Consider the following 19,167-nt stretch of genomic DNA (forward strand, 5'->3'; position numbering starts at 1 on the left):
GAACATATCTTATAAATTTATGATATAATATAAAAGTATAGTTCGAACCCGATTCTTTAGAATGTAGTCGTATAGATAATTTTCAGACTTGGAGGATTCATACCATTTACACAAGGAGACCAGGCTTTTAACTCCACCATAGAGACTGGCTTCCTTGGGTAACGCCCGAAGCCTGACCTCCTTGTGTAAATGGTATTAATCCTCCTAGGTTGAACCCAGAGAAATCTAGAAATCTATACTAAAGTATATTACGTAGACAGATCAAAAGATTGAATACATCGTCGATATTTCTTCGCTTCCATGGAAACTACTTCCGAATAAAAAATTGAGATTAAATTGGGAATCGGAAAAGGAACTTTTATATATCGGATGCAAATCGTCTTTCATAGAAAGGATTACCTCGTTTTCCTCCTCTCATACTCTAGCCCTATATATATATATATATATATATATATATATATATATATATATATATATATATGTGTGTATGGAGATTACATACACATACTATAAAAGAAAAAAAGCCAAAATAGATTTTTTCTCTTTAAGTTAAACCTTATTATATATATATTTTTTTCGTATATATATATATATATACGAAAAAAATATATATATAATAAGGTTTAACTTAAAGAGAAAAAATCTATTTTGGCTTTTTTTCTTTTATAGTATGTGTATGTAATCTCCAGCTCACTGGGCCTAACAAACTAAGGGAACTAGATCCTCTGGTGTGGAAATAGGGATAAGGCAAAGGTATCTTTCACTAAAACTTTGAATATTTTAGAGCCTGGATCTCCAAGGCTCGCGACCTCAAAATAATAATAAAAAACCCTTTGATTTAAATTAATTTAAAAAGAAAAGGAAAATAAGGGTTATGATAATTTATTTACTTTAATGCCTATTTGATTGAATATTTAATAACAGGTGAATTATAAATTGAGGAAAGGATATCATTGACTTTCATGAAGTTAAAGTATAATTTACTTATTCTGACTGACGTTTTCGTTATTTTAAAATCGTGGGAGGCATAATAATGTTCTCTATCCATAAAATCAAACCTTAAAATTAGCTAATGATCATATAATGTAAATTTATGGTTTTAAAGATACAGAAATGAACAGAATAATATCATAGATAGTCCAAAAGTTGACGTTGTATACCGTTTCTATAGCAACTCAGAAGTTTTTCTAGAAAAACAAAGGTATTATTGTCAATCAAAAGGTCAGAGCGTTAACGAGTTATAAAGTTTATATTTACTCAACAAGTCTAAAATAATAATTAAAAAAAAATAATCAAATTAATTCGTTTGTCTGTAGGAGTTAGACCAATACTGTTAACTAACATATTAACTTTATATTTAAACTTTTCTAGAAAAACAAAGGTATTATTGTCAATCAAAAGGTCAGAGCGTTAACGAGTTATAAAGTTTATATTTACTTATTAAGTCTAAAATAATAATTAAAATAATCAAATTAAGTCGTTTGTCTATAAGACTTAGACCTATATTGTTAACTAAGATATTAACTTTATAGTTAATATTTTAATCCGTACTCTTATAGTGGGCGTATACAGGTTTTGTCTTAAATTATAATTGGTACGAATTCATGCTTACCTCTTCGGGGATTTTAAGACGACCTTTCTAGAGAAATTATACCCACGACTGAATCTCTCCCATTTGACAATCTTGGTTCCTAAAGCACTCGTGCCTCGCATTAATCGATTGACGAGGTCTTTCGAGGGTTTAACGTTAATATTGGTAGCTGGAGGCATCGTAAGAGCTATATCGAAAGCCCAATCCAGTCTGATGTGAAAAGCGTGGTCCCCTTCATTAAATTTGGACTCCTCGTTGGGTGAATATTCCCCCGTCTCTGTCCCAAAATGGGACTAGTACAAGCGAGGGGTCCGATATTTACACGAAATCCCGAAATCTTTCACACAAAATCACGAAGTCGTACACACAAAATCGCGAAATCTTTGAACAAATCACGAAATTTCGAAATCAAAGAGGAAATCTTTGGAGAAATCGCAAAATCAACGAAGAAATCACGAAATCTTTCGCGAAATAGCTAAATCACGAAATCCCGTACACTTTCTTGGGAATGTCGAACCCCTCGAGTACAAGACCTATTTGTACCCGTATATACGACACATCAATGATGACAGTCATCGTGTGGTTTGTCTCTATGCCTTCAGGGTCCCGGAACCTGACATCCCCGCGTGGTCAATTAAGCCATCGTTTACAGAGGGGGTTCAATAAAGGCCAGTTATACTCTCGGTATTAAGATCAAATTAAGGTTGAAAGAACACCTGCCGGCTAATTTTAATTAATCGATAATCATTTTCCTTCCTTTTAATATACGAATAGGATAGGTTTGTTTTTCTGACAATTTTTACTATAGAAAAACCCTCCAAGTTATGATGCAATAATTTATTCTCTATACAGGGTGTTTATTATAAGTCTGTATCCATAAATTAAGGGGGATTTTTCTTTGGGAAATCGCTTTTGAGTCAAAAAAGTTACTTCTATCTCAATTTTGCACTAATAAGAGACACCGTTTTCAAGTTAAGATTGATTGGAGTATTTTACCAAGGATGACCCTAATTAATTTAATTAATTAAGAAACTAAGAGACAATGATTTCTAATTTAATTAAGTGGTCGTCCCTAAAACATTCAAATCGAAATAAAACTCGAAAACAGTGCACTCCCTTGTGGCAAAATTACGATAGAAGTATAGAACATTTTCGACTCAAAATCGATTTTCCAAAGAACAATACTGCCCCTTAATTTATTATCAGACCTATCAAAAACACCCTGTATGTGTAAAATCCCCTTTGGAACTCTAAGATATTTCTTCAATACTATTAAATAAAGGCACGTAATTGCTTCGAAGATTTCTGGCCTATAGTCAATAAGTCTATTAAGAAGTGGGAAAGAAAAAAAAATGCAAGGATAGTCTAAGTTTTTCTTTTCTCGGCGCTTCAGGGATATTTCTATTCATCCAGGCACGCTCTAGTGAAGTTTCCAATATCTTACGAGCTCTTTTTTTTAAGAAAGGTTTTGGCGGGGAGTGTTGGACTGTAAGAAAATTAATAAGGGCCAAGGTAAGCGTGGAGAAACTCACACTCCATTGATTAGGCCTAACTCTAGAAATTTGAACAAAGCCAATTGGAAAGTTTTTCATCTTTTTACCTAAAGTCAGACGACCTAATTCATTTTCACTTTAACTCGGGGCTGTATGTTATCGTCGTTCGAAATCAGGCGCAACAACTTTTCTCTTTTTAATTTCGATTAGTCAGCGTTAATATAACTGAACTGATAAAGATTTAAATGCTCACTCCCCCCCTATAAAACCAACCTCCTTCTCTAATCCAAGTTCACTAGGTCGAGTGTCTTACCTAACGAGTTACGACCGACGTCGAAACGGTTCGAGCGTAAGGTTGAGGTCACACTTTCTAACAAGCTAAATGGACCGCGCGACAAGGAGTATATGTGAAGATGGAACTTGGAGGAGTGAAGTGAAATGGATTAGAAAGTTGATGGTCCATGCTTCTGCGTCAATGAAAGTATCTCAGATAACATTACCTCGCGCAGGCCCCTATACCTGGATTGTTAAGCGCTGGCTTGAAGCTAGTTTGCTTCAATTTTCAAGACACAGGGGCATTGTATACGTTTTAGTACCAGGTACGACCCTACCTAAACGCTACTGAGGATGCCGGGAGGACTTCGGTGCCGTTAGGTAGATGGGTAGGGTACAGAGGCTACGTTATAGGTACGGAGATTTCGACTCCATCTCACTTCTCCTCTAAGGTTGGAAGTTCTCACCGCTAAACTTTCAACGACTTGGCGTGGTGGTGGGTTTGGAAAATGGTACATCTCGACATTGATGTGGGGAGAGATACGGTGGAGTGATTCTTTGAGAGACTGCTGGAAACGAGATCAAGCAACCGCCATCTTAGACGGATTCGCGCGCTAGTGAATCTATATTCAAAAAGGCTTAGGGACAATTTATTATAATTAATGAATAATGATGATATTTTTGGGTTAGATTTGACGTATTACAGATGATCAATTAACCTTTTGACCTTTTTAAAAGTATCCAATTAAAAGTAAGGTATACGCCCAATTTGAAAGCCTGATACAAAGTTTAAAAGTTAAGCGCGAAACAATGGAATAAATTAAATGTACTTTAACTTAAATTGAAGCATGAATTACGTGAATTCTATCGTGAATATTGTACTGGTAAGATTTTGTTAAGAAAGTTTGTCTCTTTTTTTTATTATGTGCCTTTTTAAACTAAGGGTCTACTTGGGCTTCCTTACCGCTTTCCTATTATAAACGCCAAGGCTTAAAACAAAGAGAAAAGTGAGCACTAGATGTTTCTGAGAAAAGAGAGTATAAGGAACAAAGTTCACGGTGCGAAAGGAGGTGAAGCGCTCGGCTCGACTTCCCGCTAATTAGCTTTCAGGCATGCGAAATTTCAATTAAAAGTTGCCACCAACAATCAACCCGTTCGACTGTTTATTATCCAGCGTGTCAAGAGGAAAAGCAGTGCTTTTCTCTCTCCCGGCCCCGCCCACTTTTTACTCTTAGCTTTAATTTCTGTCTTCCTTTTAAATCTCGCTGAGAATTAAAATTAATTAAAAATAATTTAACCAAGACTCAATAACAAACACGAGCAGAGATTTATACAGTTTTCTTAAAAATGTTTGTACACTTTTGAAGTGTTCATACAAACCTGGAAAACTCAGGGAAATAAGTAGTTGACAAAAAACAAAAAAGGGGAAAACACAAGGATATTTAGTCAAATTCAGGGAAATCAGAGAAATTTGTGAGGTTTCAGTAAGTTTGCTCTGAAGGGGTTCCTTTAACTATAAGAAACCACTCACCGTTGTTTTTACTCCATATATGGTGGGAAAAAACCTCTGAAATATATGGGAAAAAACGTGGAAATCTCAGGGAAATTGGTTTTTCCAAAAGTTGCATGAACCCTGTTATGACAATTTTTTAAACCACTCTTTAGACACGTTAAATAAGCCAGGTTAACAGTTCACAAATGTTGAATGCACAATCAATTTTCCCATCGGATTAACATCTAGAAATCCAATCTGTAAATAAATAGATAATAATTTAACTAGCATTTATCTATTAATCATCAGGTTTCATAATAACCGATAACCTTATACTATTTATAATACGAAAACATCACTTATATATAACCAGGTTATATAAAGCAGGGTCAACCAGCCTATATTAAACTTAGGATTTTAATATCCGGTTTAATCATTCAAGTATAACTAATTGCTATATTAATTCCATCTCTGCCTTAGCATGCAGTCAGTAGACACGCGGCCTAATAATCTAATTAGTGACAATTGAGAATAGAGCTAGGCGCGCGCGAGGGTACGCCTCTGATTTGCATAACATAAATGGGGGTCATATAGAAAGTGTATTTACTTGTAAATACGCCTACCAAAGTTTAGGTATAGGGACGAAGGGAATGTCCAGACCAACTTAATTTTGTTTTAACTTTCAAGAACCATTAGACTTTAAATTTGTCAATTAAGGACACGATTTACCTAAAGAGTTACCGCGCCATATATATTAATTAAACGTGATAAATTGGATGTCTCGTTTAAAGGTCTTTTCAGACGGTGCAACTTTTGACTCAACTATGTACTTGGGTGAGGGAGTTCAGTCATTATAAATTGGTCAGAGATCAATTTTTAATTTGATTGGTGATTCAACTTGTCCAACTTCTGTTAATTCACACGACCCATCCAGTTGACTCATGTCGTCTGAAATGGCATTTAGTTCAATTCCACTTCCTCAATTTAAGTGTAAGTAAAATTAAACCATAATCATTTCGTGATTTAAATAGCGTGTTGTGGATCAATACGTTGTTCTGGGAAAAGTCTTCACTATATTTCTAAGTACTCAAAATTCAAACACTGTTCGTCGCGAGTTCCGAAGTTTTAAAACCTATTTATGGAAAGAGCGAACCATCGCACGCAAACAAACACTCGGCTGAAAAGTTTTTCATTCTTAAACGAAAGCGAATTTCCCTTCAAGACGCATACAAATGAGAGAGAGCATCGCGGAGAGGTGGACACGAAGTCTCCCGCCTCCCCACTACTGGCCAGGTATAAGGAGTAAAACAATGCCTACGAGAAGTCCAAATATGTTAGAAGTAAATATTCCGAAGGTTTCATATTAGTTTTGTCGTAACCCATTATAGGGAGCCCAGTGGTCCTATATAATTCCTATAAAATCCTATATTTTTGAACCTGTCCTATATTATCCTATAATTTTCAGAAAGGTTCTATAATATCCTTAGTCGAAGTTTTCGTATAGATTAGCGTATACAATTTATCGAAATTTAGCTCATTTATGGAGATTACGTTTGACTAGACACCGAAATTGCCGAGGTCATGATTTTTTATACATCATATTTTAATTAAGTTCCTCCAATTTGTTATTTTTGAGATTTTTCTACATAGTTTAAAGACAAAATAGTATTATAAATGAACATTTTTTGTCCTATATTTTCCTATAAAAACACATTTTTTTTCCTTTAAATCCTATAATTCCGGAAAAAAAATCCTGTAACGAATTAAAATTTTTGGATCGGTTCCTTGCAATGTACTTCGAGTTAAGGGTTTCTAGTGATATAGACCATATTAGATAGCATTTGCAATAAAGGCTGCAATTCAACGTGGCAACTGAAACGCGTATAAGAGAACATACAAACTGGTTGTATGTAATAAAGGGAGGAAAGTTCATTCCAGTTTATGTTGCATCCGATTCTAGTTTGGTATACGTAGTTCTCGAAACGAGGTAACTAAACAAGTTATATACGTATTTCTGTTTCCCCGCTTCTTCTTCTTTTCTTCTTCTTATACTTCTTCTATTATTTCTCTCGAATGAGATAAGCTCCCTCCTCCTCCCCATCCCTCCCAAACCTCTTTATTTAATCTGACAAGATTCCCCAAGCTCCCGCATTGTTAAAGGGAAGGTAAAATATCGAATTAGATTTAATTAAAATAAATAAATCTCAGGCCAAGATTGCCCTAGTCAGGGTTCATACAAACCTGGAAAAATCAGGGAAATAAATAATTGACAAAAACCTCAGGGAAGTTTATAATATTTAGTAAAATTCAGGGAAATCATTGAAATTTGCGTCAAACAGGGGCCATGTAATTAAACAAAATGTTCATAAACATCCCCTCCATAGGATTAACATTACACTAAACTTTGGAGGCTCATAACTCTAGTTACATTTTAGATACGGGGATGTACTTTGATTAAGTTAACATTTGCTCCATAGGATACTTCATAAACGGGAAAAACATGGAAAACTCAGGGAATTATATGGGGAAAAACCTGGAAATCACAGGGGAATTTGTTTTCCAAAAGTTGTACGCACCCTGCCTAGTGTGCGTGCGATTACCATAGCCTTAAATAACATTGTAACTAATAAATGTTAATTTACAAGATAAAAGAAGTCATAATATGTCTAAACAATCCAAGGAATAAATTTACGTAAAAATACCACGCTATATAGTTCATCCCATCCTGAATTTTCAGTGTACGTGAGTCTGGACATTTCCCCTATAAACTGCATTCCAAAACATAATACAAACTACCGGTCGTAACGTATAATGTATACAAAACAAATAAGGGACACGCGACCAAATGGCGCGTTATTACTATTGCACGACACGAGCGAATATTACTCGCGGTTTAATTTGTCAGATTTATTAGTGTTTGGGACCATCAGCTATGGAAAGGTCCCCAAGAAAGGGACATATACGCCTCGGTACAAAGAACAAAAATTGGTCTTTTTTTAGCCTTTAGAAGACGTCAGGGCCTTTAGTACCTCTACATAGTCTTTTATGAAGTAGAAAATAAAACAGAGACTCTGGCTAATATAATGGGTACCGCATTAACCCAGACTCGACAGAGTTAAAAGGGCCGCCATAAGAAAAAAGACCCAACTCTAATATCGATCTAAAAGCTCCGGTCTCGAAGCTTTAGTTGAATTTTGGTTTAAAATCGTTTAATTGTATGTTAAAAGGTCAGTAAACTTTAGGGTTAAACGTTTTATTCTTTTTTTAAAAAAAAGGTCGTAAGACTCTAAATTGGTTTGATTTAATTTAAAGGGTCTTATCTATCTACTAGCTTCTAAATTGATTGGATTTAAAATCTAAAAAAAAGTATTTAAAATTATTTATTTTGAATTACGTGTTGATAGGGGAAAGCCTCTTACAGGGGTAAAGTACCTAATGTATTTCCTATGGGCGCCTGTAGAAATGTTTTTCCCGCTACACACCAGCGTTAATTGATTTGATTTAAAATCTAAAAAAGTATTTAAAATTATTTATTTTGAATTCCGTGCTGATAGGGAAAAACCTCTTGCAGGGTTAAAGTGCCTAATGCATTTCCTATGGGCGCCTGTTTTTCCCGCTACACACCAGTTCCTCTTATATGAACTAAAGTATTGCTTGCTCGGATTTTATCTTACAAAAGTTGTAATTGCGGTAATCTACAAATAATAGAGGCTCTATTTTTGTTCTTTCCCGTTTTTGGAGCTATTTGGTTCTCTCTTAACATTTATCCTTACATATCAAGGTTTCGAAATATACCTATATGTAGTCAGTATATGTACGCATCTTGAAAGAATGGGGAGATGTAATTGAAGAGAGAAGACAATCATTTGTCAAAAGAGTGTTCGGTATACATCCGCGAGTCTATACTTCCGCCATTCTTCCATCCATTTGTCGCCTTTTGTTCTTTAGGAGAGAAAAAAAAATAAATATCTCCTCTTTCCTTTCTCCATCTCCGCTCCCAGAAGATTTATACCAAATATCCACAAAGCGCGAGAGAAAGAGAGAGAGAGAGAGAGAGAGAGAGAGAGAGAGAGAGAGGGAGAGAAAATACTGATTTACGAGTATAGTTTCATGGACTTACTCCCGAATTAATTACTCCCTATTAACTTCTCTTAAATTTCCATCGCTCTCTCTCCCCTCTCTCTCTCCCTCTCTCTCTCTCTCTCTCTCTCTCTCTCTCTCTCTCTCTTTTATTATTACAATAGTTTTGAAAACGTTACTTCAAAAACTTTCCTGGTAATTTTTCATTCCTTGATTTCAGACTTAGAAAAGTTTCGGGTTCTTAATTACGCGGCCGCCAATTTGCTAAGCCTTGGTTCATTTTTATTTCCTTTTTATCTTTTTGAAAAGCCAAAAAAAAAATGTTGGGATCTTTGACCGAGCCCACATGATCCAAGGCTTAAGCGCGCGTTTTTAATTCAAGAAGCTATCGCGAAATGATCTCGTTGCTGAGAGTTTCTTGACGTCATTGCTTTAGTTAAGAGTTAAGAAGGGGGGCGGATGACTTCAATCTCGGGACGTAACTAGTCTGATTTTTTTTACTTACTTAGAGTCTAAAATCTAAAAATAGCCGCGTCTGGATAGATGGAAAAATCACGTTCCTTCTTATTGGAAGGAAACCCACACTATCAGTATCATCTTTCTTAACGAATACTTAAGAAACTAACCGTGTCTCTCTTAAAAATTTTCAACCTTGAACCGAAAGTAATTTCGAAGAAGTGAAACTAAATGAAAAAATGTTCTAAATGAAGCGGGAGCAAAAAAACTAAAGTTTTTTTAAATTTCTTTACTAATGTCCCATCTAAACGCGTGTGCCTTAAAACTTGAAGGGTTTTGTAAATTTTGCCCTGGGTCAAAGGTCAAACAGAAGCAAGGAAAACTATCTTTTATCATTTCGGATTTTGTTTCTTTTGAAATAATAGTTTTATTTTCAAATATAACCCAGCAGGCCAAGGCTACAATTTGCACAAAACTTTTACTAAAATTTATTCCGACAAATCCTTAAGAGCAGAAATATTTAGGGTCATCACCTTTGACCTTTTTGGGTTTTATTTACGTAGGGGGGCAGTTACCTCATGACGGTTTCTCAAGGTTTGAGAAAATAAAATTTAAAATCAGGCTACCTATATCCAGAGTTCTAGACTAGGCTTTTAGTTTAGGTAAAGGCCTTTAATGACCCGAGGCCAGTACTTCCGGTTCGTCTTAAAACTAGGGTTGCGGGGAGGGGGAGGTAGTTTTCTCTTTACTTCCTATTTTGTTCCCAGGTCCTATATATACTCCCCATGGAACTTTGGCGAGCGATTGCTCTTGGTCTTCTCTCTCTCTCATTCTATCCCTAAATCCACAGACCTATCATCATACTTGATGGTAGTTCAGGAATCAGGATGCAGCAACCTCTCACAGTGTTTCCTGTCTTCGATATCGATTTTAAATCCTTTTTTTGTTTCAATCCCATATTCAGGCTTTTTATTAAAAAAAAAAAGTTAGGAATATCCGTTTAAGTTGTACGAACCAATGAAGCGTGTTCACCTTCTCCATGAACACGTGCCTTTTTATGTCATTAACATTTAACTTTGTTTAAATTGTTAAGGTAGTAAAAAGAAATCAAAACTTTAAATGATGTGAAACTTTTACTGTCATTAAATTAATAAACCGAAAGGCAATGCTAATCTAATTTAATCATAACTTGAAAACGGTGAACCTTATGACAAAATATCATAGAACATTTTCGACTCAAAATAGTCCAACGAACACTCACTACCTACCCTTAATTATTTCCGACAGACCATTCAGAAACACTCTGTATAGACTGCAGGCATGATATGTAAATACTAGAGATGTGAGTCGGTAATTTACCGTCCGTAAATTACCGGTAATTTACCAAATACCGCGTAAATTACCGTTTTATATCTTACCGTAATTTTACAATGGTAATTTACGGGTAAATTACGACGGTAAATTACCGTGGTAATTACCAAACATTTTTATTATGCATTAAAAGTTCATTTTACACTTAAATGATCAACTATTTCTGTGTTTACTATTTCTGTGCGCCAAAATGACTCACCAGGCGCTAATCGCTAGCCTTAAAACTTACAAAGTTGGGCTAGAAATTAGTCTTTTAATAAATATTTAGTTAGAGATCAGATTAGAAAGGCCATGGATGCCGTCATGGTAGCAAAAGCCGCAAATACGTGTAAAGCAGTCAGATAGTGCTCACAATTATACGTTGTATAAAGTAGAGAATTGTACGGACGGGAAAATATAAATTACCAAAAATTACCGACCGAACGGTAATTTTTGTTTTCCCAAGATTTCAATCGGTAATTTACCGGTAATTTATCGGTAATTTACCGGGTAAATTACCGTTTTCAAAAATTACGGTAATTTCACATCTCTAGTAAATACTGTATCTTATCCTTCATTTGAGAGCATTTGCATTCACCTTTATTAATAATTCTATATGGAAATTGGTAATTACTGGTTCGCTTTTAAGAGTGTTAATTCCATCTCTATATATAGAAGGAAACGGAAGTGAAGGCCCTCGTTTAATCCATGCAGAGAGGAGGAAGCAAATTATCATCGGAGCCAGAATTAATCCTTCCTAATCCTTTCAGAAGCAAGTGATGGTTGTTTTACTCGGGCCCAAAATTTAATTCCGAGGTGGGCTAAACCGCGGGGCTGAACTTCACTCAATCTTATTTCCATAGATCTAATAGGCTAATTAAGAGCGTTTCCGTCAGCGCTGTTTACCATTTCTATATATTTTTATAAGTAGTATACCCATATTGAGTACTCATAATCTTTTACCCGTAATACTTGATAATCAGAAACTTTTCAAGTCTAATTAGCGTCACTCGATACTTAATTGTTAAGCCCATAACTGTCAGGGAAATCGGTTTTCCAAAAGTTGTACGAACCATGCATGTTTTGAAAACTTTCCACGAAGTCCTTGAAAACCTTTTTGAAACTTGTATCCTTCCAACTTCTCATTCGAATCCATGAATCGGTTTTCTATACAAAAATGTAAAAAAATATGTTGTCTATATATACCAGAGATATTTCTTATGTATCTTTGAAGTAACAAAGCCATTCCATTTATTCTTATTCCGAAGTACTTTTTTTCCCTGAAAGGTTTGAAATAGGGATATGTATGTCGAGAAATGAGAGATTTTATACTCCCCATTTCTCATAGTAAATCCCGGAATAGTCCAAAGCCATTGCTTTTACGACTGATCTTCAAATACCTGAATTTTATCTTCACGTACCTGTACAAAGACCTAGTCTAAGACTTAACTTTGATGGTGCAAAGTAATATCATTTTGTAAAATATTTTATGCAACTACTTAGTTTGCGTCATCACAGAGGCAGTCAGCAGGTTATTGCAAAACCTTGACGCGTCTAAGCATTTATTTTATAAGAAAGGTGCTCATATTCCTCCAGCAACAAAATCAAAGTCAGGAATCGTAACGTCCTAGTTCCTGATTCAAAACTACAGTATACATTTTAAACCAAAAACTATGCCTATATTGCGATGTGTTTGGTTTTATTTTTTGTTCAAATGCAAAGCAATCTATCATCTTAATAGTTTCGCATTTGTATAACGAAAAATGTATGGTCGGGTTGGTATTCACTACCTAATTTTCCTCTCAACTTAGCAATTTTTTTCTTTTCTCGAAACCCTTTACTCCCTTAAATCCCGTACCGTTTCCGGTATAGTCTCATTTTTCAAGTTTCTAGGAATTTTTTTTGGCCCTCAACCAGTGTCTGTGGCTTCTTTCTATGGCGTTTTTCCGGAGGGATGCTCTAGAAGGGAGTAAAAGGATGGCCGCAACATCCCCCTCGAGCTTAAGACGTTCTTGATCTTCCCTGTTATCGGGTTTTAGTCTCTTCTATATACCATCCGTCTCTTGGGTAGAGATAAAAAACCCCTATACTTTAACCTATCCTTTGAAAATGAAAACGCTATATAGTGATCGCACGCCAAAAGGCTTTCCACGTGCATGCATGCACTCTCTACCACGGGTCACGTGCACGACTTGTCTAATGTTGACGGATCGAGTGCTTTTTTCCTCTTTCGATAAAGATGAGTTTAAGAAGATCATTTCTTGATATAAATAAGTTAGGCACTTGTTATCATACGTTTATAAGTGATATGTTCCGTAAGTATGACGCTTCCTATACTTCGTAATGCTACTGAGAAGAGAGACTTACAGCTAGAGCTAGTTCGAGGGAGAACGACAAGCGAGAATTAAAGTAATACACTCGGTTAGTTAATTTTGCAGTACTTCCATCTTCCTATTTAGTCTGCATTACTAAGCCTTTGACAGCGCCAGCTCACCAGGTGTCGCTTTACCTCGAATCTATGACCTACCTCACTCACTTCGTGACAAGCTCCAGTTTGTAACCGGTGACAAACTTATGGAACATATCTTATGAACTTATATTGTAATGTATAACTCTCATGATATACAATGTGTTTCTTTACTGAAAAGTCTTTAGTAATTAAGAACAGTGTTCTTTTAACTATTTCTAATCGATAGGTGATGCAATAAAATCCCCTACTACAACATCTCTTCGTGTCGCTACTATGTTTTCTTGACGCGGTAATTGAATAACTTTCAAAGTTTTGAATTTCATCTCATGAACTCTAGTATTTCCGGCTTTTCCGCAAACTATGTTGCTTCCCTCTCTCTCCCTCGTATCCTTTCTAAAAGTTTTATAACTATCTACGGTATATCATTTTAACGGGATTTTCCTCAGGGTTGGCTAGTCTTGAAACTCAATGAGCGGCGTCGACTTAATTCATTTTACCACAAGCGCGATATTAAATTTTGCGCCCACGACCGTTACGTATAACGTTATATCACGGTCGAATTCTCTCTCCCCGAGTCAAGCCTATAGAACCGCGATATCCGATAATGTTATGGTGCAGGATTTCTTGGTTAGATGAAAATTGGAAAAATTGAGGTGCGCATGCATTCACTGCTGTGTTTCGTCGTGAAATTCCAATTTCCGCGGTTTCTTTGATGAAAAACCGTTATTTGAGGAAGGGAGTCCATGGATCCTACACACAGACACATGCACACTCCGATTTCTATCTTTACAATAAACAGAACTCGATTTTTACAATTTTCTTAATTTTGCCTAATGTAAGTTCATAAGATATGTTCACCGTGAGTTTGTCACTGGTAACTTAGAAACTGGAGCTTGTCATGAAGTGATTGAGGTAGGTCATAGATTCGAGGTAAAGTGAAGACACCTGGTTTTGGCGCTGTCAAAGGCTTAGTAAAGCAGATTAAATAGGAAGATGGAAGTCCTGCATAATTAACCACCGAGTGTAGGACTTCAATTATGGCTTGTCGTTTTGCTAAAACTAGCTCGAGCTGTAAGTCTCTACTCTTGCATTACGAAGTATAGGTAGGTGTCATACTTATGGAAGGAACATATCACTTATAAACTTATGCTTGTGCTAATACATTTTATATATACCAAAGCTGTATCGTATCTTAAGGTGAAAGACTTAGGTGTCATTTGGGTTCAATTCGGTTCCGTTCTGTTCAGGCTATAGATGACAGCAAAATGTATAATGTTTCTTACTGAAAAGTTACGTTTCTGAATTGTAGACTGTTCTGAAAGGGCGGGAATCTTCCTCGACAAGGGTGTTTGCGGCTGGCCCCATTCATTAATCAAGAGTTCTGGAATTATTCAACAACCCCGGGACTAGACCCCCCCTTTTCCCATCCCAGTTACGTGTATGTTTTCAGACTCTCTCTCTCTCTCTCTCTCTCTCTTTCTCTCTCTTGGGGCCACCCCTGGAAGTAAACGTTTTGGAATGGTTATTACTATTTCTGTTTTTTCTCGCGTAGTTTCTCTGCCCTGCTACTGTTTGTTTAACATTTGGCCCTAGACCGACGCTTGGAAAATAGGTAACTGTTTTCCAACCTATCTGTCTCTCTCTATCTATTTCAGCTTCCAATGTTTTAGTAAACTTTGTACCTTACTTTATCAGGCTTTGTGTCTGGGACTCTGGGGTATATTTGGATTTGTTGCTATCCCGTTTTATTCTTACCTTAATGACTGTTTATTTGGACTCGATGCATATTAGACGAGTTGAGATCAAAAAGCCCGGTATTAGATGAAAAGTTGAAAATAAAATAAAGCATTCCACCTGTCTGCTGTTATTATTTTCAAATCGTGGTTATTTTTACGTTGTTTATATTAACAGAAGTCAATTTTTTGAAGTACCTAAGTAATTTCTGAGTAGTAGCAGCATTGAAAAAGTTCAAGAAAGAAAGGTGAAACTGTCTCTTTAAGAATAAAGACTAATTTGCTTAGGCAATTCCACGAAACGTTCAACCCTTTTCTAGTTAATTTGCTAAAGTTTCCGTCGTAACCATTTTATTATTCATCAATCCCTATTCATTAGTATACCGGTAGAAAACACCGTAAATGTTGGCCTAAAATGCTAATCCCAATTGAAGCAAATATCATTTTTCGAAACGCTCTTTGTTGAAATCAACCAACTTCTCTTCCAATTAGGCGCCCCTCTCATTGCCTCTTTCCTGTAGAGTTCAACAGATCAATTTTGCTTCTAGAGAAAGAGAGAGAGAGACTGACATCTAGTGTTCAAATTCCGTGACAGGTCGAAATATCGATTGTGACTCTGTCAATTTCCATTTTGAAAAATCGAAATATTCAAGCAGCAATCTTTTGGCCTAATGCGGTTTTTTTACTTAAGAAAAAGATAGAACCGCCCCAATTTTTTTATTGGCTTTCAAGTTCATTTTTAAGAGTTATATGACGTCACGGTCAATATTTGATTTATAAATTGAGACTTGGAATGTCTTACTTCAATTATATGAACTTTTGTTAATAATTTTTTTATTTGCTTTTGGGTAATGTTTATTTTTTCATTGATTGAAAATGAAAGGTTGAATTTTTTTTAGGGGTTGAAGTTTTTACGTTTGCTTTTAGCGAATGTCAAAAAAGGTTATCATTATATCTACTAAGAGTTCTTATACTTGAAATATCAAATAAAGGAAGAAACTCTGTGAAAGGTTCTACTTTTTTATACAGTCTGGAGAAATAATAAAATTTTAGCAAATAAGAACGATTTTAAGGTTTTTATTTTAAAAATTGAAATCCATTAGTTTTTAGATGTTTAAATACCCCATCGTCATATCTACCTTTATTCTCATCTTTATATTTAAGTAAATCCGTCTCGGAAATTCAAATTCCGTTTAGAACTAATGGTTTAAACGTTATTAATAAGTTTTATATAAATAAATAAAACTTCAGCCTTGGGTTTTTGGTTACAAATGTGGTATTAAATACGGAAATTTTAATAAGGTATTCATCAGAAGTCTAAAAATAATAATCTGAATAATTAGGTACCTATAAAAATAATCTGAATAATCTCCTTGGTAACGATATTTCTTCATCCACCGTAATTGGACTCAAGCCTAATAAATTAAGCCTTTTCTATTCTAAATAAGATTGTGATTTCGAAATATCTTATTTTCTAATATATAGTTATTTATCGATTGAAACTACTAGTTATTATTAAAAATATAAAAATTAACCCTTTTATTTTAATTCATATATACATATTCGGAACGTCTTTCTTATTACTTTAATTTCTCAACAAAATTAAATTGTACTGACTGCAACCGAAACCAAAAGGAATTAAACAACTTGTAAGATTGAGATTATTCGAGGATGAAATTAATCTTGAAGTTGCGCTCCGGATGTAGGATTAATTTACTAAAGAATATGGCGTATGTTGTTCTGATTACTGTATGGTTGTCGAAACTGTTTACTTTCTTAAAAATATTAAATAATATAATTAAATTGACAGTAAAAGCGGCTGGATATTCAGGGATTAAAATTGGATCAAATCTGAATTACGGGGCTTATACTAAAATGATTACGGAATTAATTTACACTCGTCTTAAGTAGAAAAGTAGAAATACATAATTTGTCAATTCTATTACAAAAGTTTATAAGTGATATGTTCCTACCATAAGTATGACACTACCTATACTTCGTAATGCTAGAGACTTGCAGATAGAGCTAGTTTGAGAACGACAAACGAGAATTGCAGACTACACTCGGTTAATTTTGCAATTTTTATTAGAATCTATGACCTACGTCACTTCATGACAAGCTCCAGTTTGTAACTAGTGACAAACTTATGGATCATATCTTATGAATTTATAAAAACATTTTTGTATTTTAAGAAACAATCATAAAAATCGATGTTTATTACTAGAGTCAAAATCAGAGGTACATATGCAATTCGCAATGCAATTATTTTGGTCAATGCGCAAACCACCCTCTAGACATTCACATTAACGCTCTGTACCGAAATATTTCGTTAATTTATACGCGTTTGTAACCCCTTTTACGAAATTACTAGACGAGAGAAATCCCGGCGTTCTCTGAAAATTGGGTACCGAATCGTAATGAGAAAGAGCGAGTGAGTCCAGCGTGGAAGCAATCTCCGCTCCGCCCCTTGATATAATTATCCATAGTTTATTGTATTTATTCATTCTAGCGTTGTGTTTCGGAAGCTGGCCAGCTAGGCGTTTGTATATACGATTCTTCAACTTAATCCTTAATACCCAGCTCTTTCATTTCGCTATTAATCAAAAGGCTCTAGGAATAATTCTAGACTAATTACCATCCGTATATAAGATGCAGTTTCTAAAATTGTCTTCAACCCTTTTTCTGTTTCATTTTCACAGCCGCCGATTTCACACAGAAGTTATCTTCCATACACGATCAACACGCTGAACAATTACAACTTTTGGTGGAAAATTTTCGTAAACGAAACGCTGAACTTCGAAGAGAACGGTACGTTTTGTTTTAAATTTAAGCAGGGATAGATTTAAGTTTAGAAGTAGGAATGAAGAACAGAGTAATATCTGGGTGAACGCGCGTCAAAGTCCCGGACCCCCTTCCACGGGACGGGGGGGGGTTATGAAAGAAGAGGTGGGTCATAGCGACAGAGGTAAACAGGAATTACGTCTCTATTTTTCGCCGTCCCTGTCAGCAACGTCATCAAAACGTAGTTTAAGTCAGCCAATAAGATAATGTAAACTTTTCGTTATGTGTTGGAGGGAGGGGCTCTATACTGGGTGGTCTATGAGTCGGACTGAAGTAAATACTAACCGTTCCGTTCTCCATTCCTACTTCTAAAATTAAATCTATCCATGAGTTAAGATTTTATCAAAGAAAAATTTCGATTTATTTTTAAATTAAATGGTTTATATATTAAAGTTATTTATTTATCTTTATTCGTAAACAGGCCGCCTTATCCTAACAGTTTATTTACAACATGGGAAGTTCTCTTACAAGAGATCGAAGTGGATTCGCAGGTAAATTGGAAATACCTTTGACAATGTTTCATTATCGAATTATTGATTTCTAAGGCATTGTCCTTACAAATATGTATCAAATTTAAACCTTGCTGATTTAAACCCTTTCCTAATTAAGACTGTTGACGCGTTACTTCAAAAACGTATCCTCTTAAGTACCTCGCGTACTAATTAGCCCTAATTGGCATTAGACAATGGGAAATGTGTAGATGGCGCGCATTACATTTTCGAAAGTCAATACCCAATACAACTGAAATAGAATCATAACTCGATCGGGTTTCCTTTCTACAGTTTTCGAATCTGTGGAAGAATGAATATCAGTTTTTGGGAATAAGAAAGGGTAAAAAAATAAGTTTAGGAACCCTATTCTTATCACGTGTTCAAGCACTTTTAACAGTAAAATTTACGAGTTGAAACTTTGAAAACCAAAAAAAGAAAAAGTAGAACCAACATTTTTTTCGACCATTCATTTTTATGGTTTCTGAGCTTAATGGTCCTTTAATTCACTTTGGAGGGTAAGAACAACACCCAGTGCTGCATGAATGAATGAAAGAATGGAGTGGATATTATTACCCCCTTTTAAATCTCTTACCGAAAAATATTGGCTCTTTTTTAGAAGAAAGTTTCGGGCTTTGGAAATGGCCCTTTTATTCCAGCTTATAAGACTTTTATACTTCGAAATTGGCAAACCCTTTCCTATAACCTAGCTCTAACTTACTTTCACCATAAGTTTATAAGATATGTTCCTTCCATAAGTTAGTCACTGGTAACTTAGAAACTGGAGCTTGTCATGAAGTGAGTGAGGTAGGTCATAGATTCGAGGTTAAGCGAAGACGCCTGGTGAGGCTCTGTCAAAGGCTTAGTAATGCAGACTAAATAGGAAGATGGATGTCCTGC

At 35.3% G+C, this 19,167-nt stretch overlaps 1 protein-coding gene across 4 annotated transcripts in view; it reads left to right on the top strand.

The window, feature by feature from the left end:
* The window catches only part of Stacl (SH3 and cysteine-rich domain-containing protein), an 88,414-nt gene that overhangs the window by 31,962 nt on the left and 37,285 nt on the right, over nt 1-19,167 (top strand). For all 4 annotated transcript variants that reach the window (XM_089862529.1, XM_089862531.1, XM_089862527.1 and 1 more), the window contains 2 exons: nt 17,638-17,746; nt 18,201-18,270. In XM_089862529.1, coding sequence (XP_089718655.1) covers nt 17,638-17,746; nt 18,201-18,270 — 179 coding nt within the window. The remainder of the gene's footprint in view (nt 1-17,637; nt 17,747-18,200; nt 18,271-19,167) is intronic.

The sequence above is a fragment of the Phalangium opilio genome, unplaced genomic scaffold (genome assembly GCF_054372755.1).
Source record: "Phalangium opilio isolate 3A_F unplaced genomic scaffold, DU_Popi_V2 ptg000540l_1, whole genome shotgun sequence".
NCBI lineage: Eukaryota > Metazoa > Arthropoda > Arachnida > Opiliones > Phalangiidae > Phalangium > Phalangium opilio.